The sequence below is a fragment of the Hordeum vulgare genome, chromosome 6H, assembly GCF_904849725.1.
Source record: "Hordeum vulgare subsp. vulgare chromosome 6H, MorexV3_pseudomolecules_assembly, whole genome shotgun sequence".
NCBI classification, from domain to species: Eukaryota; Viridiplantae; Streptophyta; class Magnoliopsida; order Poales; family Poaceae; genus Hordeum; species Hordeum vulgare.
Window position 1 is genome coordinate 114,334,036 of NC_058523.1, and position 8,082 is coordinate 114,342,117.

The window sequence follows — 8,082 nt, forward strand, 5'->3', positions numbered from 1 at the left end:
GACAACGGCGCCAGAAAAGAGTCTTGATGACCCACAAGTATAGGGGATCAATCGTAGTCCTTTAGATAAGTAAGAGTGTCGAACCCAACGAGGAGCAGAAGGCTCTGATAAAACGGATTTCAGCAAGGTAATAACTGCAAGCACTGAAAGTAGCGGAAACAAGTGATTGTATAGCGAGGTGAAACGTAGCAAGCAAAAAGTAAAAAGTCTCTACTATTAAAGGGGGATCTGCCGTCTGTCGTTATGGTTCGGCCTCCAGCGATCCCCCTCCTACCGCTAGCCTTTCCACTGTTCCACCGATTTTTTTCGATCCCTCCATAAACCAGACGATAAACCAGTAGATTAGTTCAATAAAAACCCCTTACTACATCGTCCTCTATGGCTAAAAGTCTTCCCCCACGTCCTCCCACCGTCTCAACGCCTCACCCACGACGCTCACGATCGCCCACGCCGCCGCCCCGCCGCCCAGGTTCCCACCTCCATCACAACTCCCCGCAGCACCGCCGCCAGAGGCCGACCGGCAAACCCGCACGGCGCCCACGGGGAAGGTGGCGGCACGTGGCAGTGTGGCGGTCTCGTTCCCCTCCCGCCCCACCCCACCAAGCCCCTCCAACATCGGGACACCACCGGTTCCCCCCTCCAACGCCGCCTCCCTCATCTCCGGTGACGGGATCTGGCGAAGCTCCTTCCCCACCACGCTGCCGCACCTCACTCCCGTCTTCTCCGGCCAGCCTCCGCCCGCAACCTCACCCTCCCGTTTTCAGAAGGGAAGGGAAGGGAAGAGAAGAGGGAGAGCGAGCAGGTGAGGCGACGACCATGGCGCTCGCACACCCGTCGGCCCCGTCGTCCGTCCTCGGTTGCGCGTGATTCTGCTTAGCGGCGTGGCAGGGTGCCTGCTCCGCGCCCACGCCATGGCTGGCTCGGGATGCTGCCCTCCCCCCTGCGTTCTTCTTCTCGGGACGCCGCCATCGACCTCAGACCACACCGTCGCCGACATGGATGCACATGTCTCCTCCCCCAGCCCATGTTCTTCTTCTTCTTCTCTCTCTCCCCCTAATGTGTTTCGATTTGGTCCTGATGTGTTTCGATTTGGTAGGCCTGCCTCTTCTCCGTGGCTGCACCGCTCCTTCTCCTCCTCGTCCTAACTGCCGGTGCTTGGCAGGAGGAACACGAGCCGCCGCCTCCCGGACGCAGCTCTTCAGTGTGCTTGACAAGGTCCGTCTTCCCTTCCCCATTTCTCAAATTGGAAAATAGTCTACTGTTCGGGAGGGAGAAGAAAAGGAGGAAGCCGCTCCGATAATAGTTTCTCATCATACTTCCGAGAGAAGAGAACCCATCCCCGCTCGGCTTGGGCGGCGCGGTGTCTCTGAGGTAGCACGTATGTCCTGTCGCGCCCTCCGTTTCGGCGTTGTTTTGGCGATCCTTGTGTGATTTTCCCGGAGGTGGGAAACCGCGATCGGCTCGATCAGGGGTAAATCTGGATGGTGGGCGGGCTGGGATCGCGGATCCTAAGGTGTGGGGCGGGGCTGCGCGGGGAGATCGGTGGCATGCGCGTGCCCGATTTGAGGCGGAAGATCGCCTCCTCACTGGTTTCAGTCCGGTGCTAATCGTGTGACTGACTGTTAGACTCTGTGTTCGATCCGTCTCCCCCCTTTCGCGTGCCAGTGAATTCCACCCCGTGTTGACTTCCTTCTGTTCACATCGTGTTTGCTTATGATTATCTCTATAACTCTTCGGATCTTCAGAACCTGCGAGTATAGCATGCTGTGGTGCTAATAGAAGATGCACGGAGAACTGCTGGATTTGTGGCAATTGCTCTTGTGCTTGATTAGCAGTTGCTATTATTTGTGGATTGGTGTAGGAAGTTCTAGATGTGCCTGTGTCTTCGCTCGAATTGCAAGTTGGTTCGGCGGGTGCGCCGTTGCTGATGGTGGTGGTGTTTCTTTTGCTTACAGGTTTGTGACGCCTCTCTGGTAGGAGAGGATCGATGCACACTTATCCTGGCCGTGAAGTCGAGGACTGGTTTGATGATTCTGATTCGGATGACCACGCCGACGACAACACGGGGGACGACGGGCACCATGAGAAAGGACCAAGGGACTCCGATTTGGACCTGGATGATGAAGATCGTGCCTTTATGGTATGTCCATCATTTGTTTTGTATTGCTGTATCGTCGTGGTTGAAAATAAGCCTACACAATATTGGTTTAAATGCACTTCTTATCGGGTTAGCACAGTTTAGAACATTATCCTTATGATGATGACTAGAACTGCAAGTGTGGGCACTTAAATCCTGCTGTTAGGAGTATGTTATGTACTCTGCTTGTTGTATACAAATTACTAGGCATGAATCACTTATATGACCATATGAGTGACTTGACTGGTGCACTCATTATTCATTCTCTTGTTTTGAGAGGGATGAATGAAACGACAGAAATTTTATGCTTGGGAGGCTGTTACCGTCTGGATCTATGAAGCTTGTCCTCCTTACCAGTTGCATAATGTCATTTGTTTTGTACTGTTCATTGCCCTGTCTTTTTGTTATCTACATAGATATCTGTTGCAAGTCTCTCTTCCCATGCTAACTGCTTGCCATGCTATGTAAAATGCTTCTATTGTTTCGTCTATTCAGTCTTCCATTTCTAAACCACTCTGGATTTGTTGTAATTCTGGACATAGGATAAAGAAGCAGTTATTTCTCTTTCTCAGATGCTAAGTTTATAGACCAATCTTGAATTCGAACAACAAGAGTTTAAATATGATTTTCTTGCTAATCTACCATTGTGTTAATTACATAAACCAAGCTGTGATGCTCTAAATAGTTATCCTTTCTTCTCTGTTTAGAGTCAGTTTCCAGATACTTGGGGGAGAAATAGACATCCAAGGAATACAATGGGAGAGGCTGGCTATCACACGTGAAAATTACAGAGAGATCAGATTGCAGCAGTACAAAAACTACAAGAATATTCTTAATTCTGGAGAAGCAGCAGCCGAGGTGTGTCTTGTAGAAAGTTCAACAACTTATGCAAAGTTTTCTGTCTAGGTGTTCCTAACAGGTGATACATGTCTTAAAACAGGAATGCAAACAGAGTGAGAAAGACGGAATGTATTACGAATTCAGAAAAAATACTAGATCTGTAAAATCAACCATATTACATTTCTAGGTTGGTTTATTCTGCCTCCCCCCTTATGTTAAAGAAGAGATAAGAGGTAGTTCTGCCCATTGCATGCACAAGCACACAATATGATACACTGCCAGATAATCATCAGCTGCAAAATATTTATGTATGATATATCTATTCGATTTTCGATAGGCGGAAGTTTCTATGCTCTATGATAAGATTATGCTGCATTGTTCACCAATGAAATCAGATTTAGATGTACTATAAGTTACTTTATTATCCAACTTCCGTTTTGATACATTGCCTTCATAGTCTTTGATGTACCGTTTCTTTGAATATATCTCTACTATTAAAGGGGGATCTACCGTCATCATGATGGTTCGACCTCCTTCAATCTCCCCCTCCCAACGCTAACGCTGTCTACCCTCCCACCCATGTTTCACCACCGATTTTTATTCAACCCTTCAAAAACCAGTCGGTTTAATTAAAAAAAAATCTCTTTCTCCCCTCCTGCCATCCCACGGAGAAAAGAAATCGCAAGGGGAAAAACACGTAAGCCTGCTAGGATTCCCACCTTCCCCGCATGTAAACCAACGACGATGAGGCACCCACGCCCCATCTCACACAACCCCTCCCTCCTCCCCATCCCATCCGAGAAAACTCCTTGGCCGTCCAGCCCAAACTGCCATGCCTGCACAAGATCCCGTAGTCCCTCGATCCAATCTTCGCCCTCGCCGACGCGGGCGGCCCCGCCACTCTCCCGAGAAAAATCCATCCAAGACCAAGCCCGTGACCAACACCCTCACGAGAAGACCGAGCCCGCGACCAGCTACGACTTCTTGATGAGCCCCCCCGGGACTTCAGCAACAACATCTTCAATCGGAATGCCGCCAAGCTCGCGCACATCGTCTCCGGCAATGCAGCTGCGAAGCAACCCATGGACTTCCAAGTCAACCTGGCAGGCTCTGGGTAATTGCAAGACCATCCTGTGACCTAACCTAACACTGTTGATTTGTGTATATGTGTTTCTTGGATCAGGCCTTGCTGATGAAAGCGATGACGGACTCCTTATTCACCACCGCCTTCGGCGTGGACCTCGCCACGCTGTCGGGGTCGGACGACGGGAGGTGCTTCGCCGCGTCATTCGACGACGCCAGCAAGTTCATCCTACTCCGTTACGTCGATGCATTCTGGAAGGTGTCGAGGTTCCCCAACGTCGGCGCTGAGGCGGCGCTCAGGCACAGGATCAAGGTCGTCGACGAGTTCATCTACAAGCACATCCGTGCCAAGGCAGAGGAGATGTCGGCTCGCGCCAAGGCACACGACGCTGTATGTGATCCAACGTGTTCTGAATTTCTGACCTCCATCAACTTGTTGTTACTTGTTGTGTTGCACGTACATACAGTATATAGTACTATACTGTATTATGCACGCTTGAAACTGAAGCTCAGGTTCTCCTTGACTACGTTCATAACTTGATAGGGGTCAAAGGATGATCTGCTGTCCAGATTCATATTGGCGACCAACAACGACACCGAGAAGGTGGATTACAAGTACCTGAGGGACATCATACTGAACATCGTCATGGCCGGCAAGGTCACGACCACCGAAGCGCTTGCTTGGTTCCTTTACATGATGTGCAAGAACCCGGAGGTCCAGGAGAAGATAAGCAAGGAGGCCGCCGACGACGGCGAGGCCACGTCGTCCATCGACGACTTCTCCTACAGCCTCACTCACGAAGTGCTAAACAAGATGCACTACCTGCACGCCGCCCTGACGGAGACGCTCCGGCTGTACCCTTCGCTCCCGCTGGTGAGTCCATCCATCTACCATGAGTCGACGACACACTCTAAACTTGTTGGGATTCCATGTAAACATCATAACTGCAGATCTGAGTTCTTCTGTATTTTTTGGGGTGTTTCAGGATAACAAGGAGTGCTTCTCAGACGACGTTCTGCCCAACGGCTTCAACGTCGGCAAGGGAGACATCGTGTTCTACGCCCCTACGCCATGGGAAGGATGGAGCGGCTGTGGGGCGAGGATGCCGTTGTCTTCCTTCCCGAAAGATGACTCGACGAGCGCGGCGAGTTCCTACCGGAGAGCCCTTTCGAGTTCATCGCCCGTCTCCGTGGGGTTATCCGGCTCATCTCCGGTGACTATGTCATCGGTGTGGTCGCCACGCTGGATAATAACAACACTCGCTCATCGTTCGCTCACCTGAGTCTTTGGTTGAGGGCTTGACGCCCTCCCGCAGTCCTGCCGCCGCTCTATGTGTCGGCATCGACGCCGCACTCCACATGTTCTTGGACAAAGGAAATGATGAACACCGGCATCACCTGTCTCCCTGTCTGGCAACTGTAGCAAGTTTCGTTGACCAGAACCACCCCTCCAGCAGCAAAGTTGTCATCCGCTCGCTCTTTCTGTCTTTCTTATTTTATTTTTACATCCTTGTCACTATATTGCTCCGTGTTGCTATTGTTGTATGAATTGGCCTGTTGTTGTTCTAACAATAGAAGTGAGCTGCATATTTTTTTCAATAAAGTTGATTTGTTTGCAGATTCTTGTATGGGCAGAAGAAAGATAGAATTGACTTTGCGTATAGACTATCCTATGGATGTCGATGGCTATCACCGGCCAAAGGAGTGTGACGCCAGATGTTGTAGAGCATTAGCGAGGAGCTCCCGGACGAAGATGGCGGTGGCTAATGAGCACAGTCTACTCGTTGAGGAGGTCATACAGATTCATGTGCATTCTTGGTTTTAGAAGAAACTGGACTGGTTTGATTTGATTCAGTAGTTGTGGTATTGTTAAATCCTCGGATGCAATATTTGTTTGGCAGGTCTTTACTAAAATGGGTCACTAAAGTTGGAGAGGAAGAAAAAAAATACGTCATTGCATATTCAGGTGGTAAATGCTTCCTTATGTTCTTGATCCTGAGATATGACTTGCTTCTCTATCTACTTTTCTTGCTGGTGGAACATAAGTAGAGCTAATATTTTTCGTGGTTTTAACACAATCTGGTTGTTGAAAAAATAGAATTTGATGTCCCCTCTTTTACCTTCATGATTTACTATTTGTCTTTCGTATGATGCTCATGTTGCATGGTTCAGAGCTGCATCGGGATTACAAGAAGAACTTTGAGTAAATACTTGTGTACAATTCGAGGCATTTGTGGAACAACAACTGAGAGAATCTTTTGATTTTTGTTCACTATAGTCTTCTTCAATTTTTGTCAGGGCATGTGATGCCGTCACCACATGAGGTGGGCAGTGCCTTAGCCGTTCAGGACACCAACGAGGTCGCCTCGAAGATCACCTCGTCCTTGGCTACTGGTCATCCACCGCACGAGGTGCTCCGACACTTCACCCTAAACCCTTACTTCATAATAAGTACTCAGTTACATATGCCATAGGATTTAAATAGTTACATAATTGAAAATTGACATGTTATTTCAAGGCTCGTACTGGCTTTTCCTTACCTATTTTGTCTCTCACAGGCTAGAGATGTCCAATATATTGTAGCTAATGATTATTTATCCCTATTTGTATGATGCTATGTAAGTGATTCTCTCTCTTTTTCTTTCTTTTCCATGTCTAAAATCTGCATATATTGAGAGATAAAATTGCCTTGTTCATAGTTTCAATGTCTGACACAAGGCTGGAGGCAAGAATGCTTGCTTCTTGCTTGGCAACATACTTTAGGAAAAAATATGGTGTGTCTCCTGTTAATGCTGCTTCACAGGTTGCCATATCAAAGTTTCCCCTTTTAGACGGAGGTGGATGCATCAAAGAAGTAAATGGCACAGGGTCTTCGCTATGTTAGGCTTCTCATGTGTCTACCTTGTGTATGGAGGCCGCCAATACATCGAGTTTCAATTGGTTATCCTTCTTTACCGATGTAAAATAGTTAACTGATGGTTTTGTTGTATACTATTTAGGAAGGCATTAATTTGGTAGTAGTACATAGACTAAGGACGATCTGAAGAAAATGTGAGCTACGAAACAAAAAATCTCAACTCAACAGGGTGATGTATGCTAAACGAAAAATAAAAGCGTTTGTGGTCTGCAAAACAAAAAAAATAAGCAAAGGCCTTCTGGTTGGCATAAATAAAATGCTATGAAACAGAAAAAATAAATAAACGGTCACTTGGTTGAACAATTTCAGTATTTTATACTAATTTTATTTTCATTTAAAGGCAGAATTTTGTCATCGTGTTTACGTGATTCTCGACAAGTCGAGAATTGTACCTTTTTCAAGCCTGATCATCTATATGAAGTATCTTATACAACATAGCAAGGTAGCCCATATGAAATAACAACTGGTACAATAACAACAAGTGCTACTCAAGCGGAGTGATAAAAAACGAATTGAAACATGCATTTCAGAATCCCCTCCATTCACAAAAAAATGGAAAAGCAAAACATGGACTTTCTAATACTCAAGCATGGAATTGATTGACTTCCCAAAGAACTACATGGCAAAGAAATGTGTTTGATTTATTTTGAACTGATTGCAACAAACATATGTATGGCACCTACAACTCTTTTTTTAAAATATATATGTATGAAATTATATTTGATTTCTTTTAGACAATGCCTCATGTCTAAGTATATTATCCCGTGACAACGTACGGGCATTCAGCTAGTAACAAGTAGTAGCAATGATGCAGCAAGTGGACCAATCCCTTTTATAGCAAGGGACAAGCCTGAACAAAGTCTTATAGGAGGAAAAACGCTCCCGAGGACACATGGGAATTTTTGTCATGCTAGTTTCATCATGTTCATATGATTCACGTTAGTTACTTTGATAGTTTGATATATGGGTGGACCGGCGCTTGGGTACTTCCCTTACTTGGACAAGCATCCCACTTATGATTAACCTCTCTCGCAAGCATCCGCAACTACAAAAGAAGAATTAAGACAACGTCTAACCATAGCATTAAACTAGTGGATCCAAATCA

At 46.9% G+C, this 8,082-nt stretch overlaps 2 protein-coding genes across 4 annotated transcripts; both read left to right on the plus strand.

Annotated features, from left to right (window-relative positions):
* Window positions 1-386: 386 nt before the first annotated feature.
* LOC123401158 lies at window positions 387-7,192 on the plus strand. Of its 3 annotated transcripts, XM_045094890.1 has the most exons (6): window positions 387-1,007; window positions 1,097-1,215; window positions 1,956-2,140; window positions 2,851-2,995; window positions 3,078-3,164; window positions 5,680-7,192. In XM_045094890.1, exons 1-5 carry the CDS (start codon window positions 926-928, stop codon window positions 3,162-3,164), a joined length of 618 nt encoding a protein of 205 aa, XP_044950825.1. In that variant the 5' UTR covers window positions 387-925; the 3' UTR covers window positions 5,680-7,192. The 3 variants fall into 3 exon arrangements, 2 of the variants coding, with proteins under 2 accessions (XP_044950825.1, XP_044950824.1); XM_045094889.1 differs by lacking the exon at window positions 5,680-7,192 and having other exon boundaries at window positions 387-1,215; window positions 3,078-3,420; XR_006611044.1 differs by lacking the exons at window positions 3,078-3,164; window positions 5,680-7,192 and having other exon boundaries at window positions 2,845-2,996.
* Window positions 3,928-5,678, plus strand: LOC123405189 (cytochrome P450 704C1-like; the record flags this gene model as incomplete). The annotated part of the gene is made up of 4 exons (XM_045098979.1): window positions 3,928-4,071; window positions 4,161-4,451; window positions 4,605-4,934; window positions 5,047-5,678. Coding segments are annotated over 4 exons (1,062 nt in total), but the record flags the coding sequence as incomplete, so codon positions are not given.
* Window positions 7,193-8,082: the final 890 nt, after the last annotated feature.

Excerpts from the sequence above, each read along its gene's own strand:
- LOC123401158 (XM_045094889.1), top strand. The coding sequence starts at position 1,000 with ATGCACATGTCTCCTCCCCCAGCCCATGTTCTTCTTCTTCTTCTCTCT. Across the intron at positions 1,216-1,955 it reads TCTTCAGTGTGCTTGACAAG|GTTTGTGACGCCTCTCTGGT; the intron begins GTCCGTCTTCCC and ends TTTTGCTTACAG. Across the intron at positions 2,141-2,850 it reads ATGAAGATCGTGCCTTTATG|TTTCCAGATACTTGGGGGAG; the intron begins GTATGTCCATCA and ends GTTTAGAGTCAG.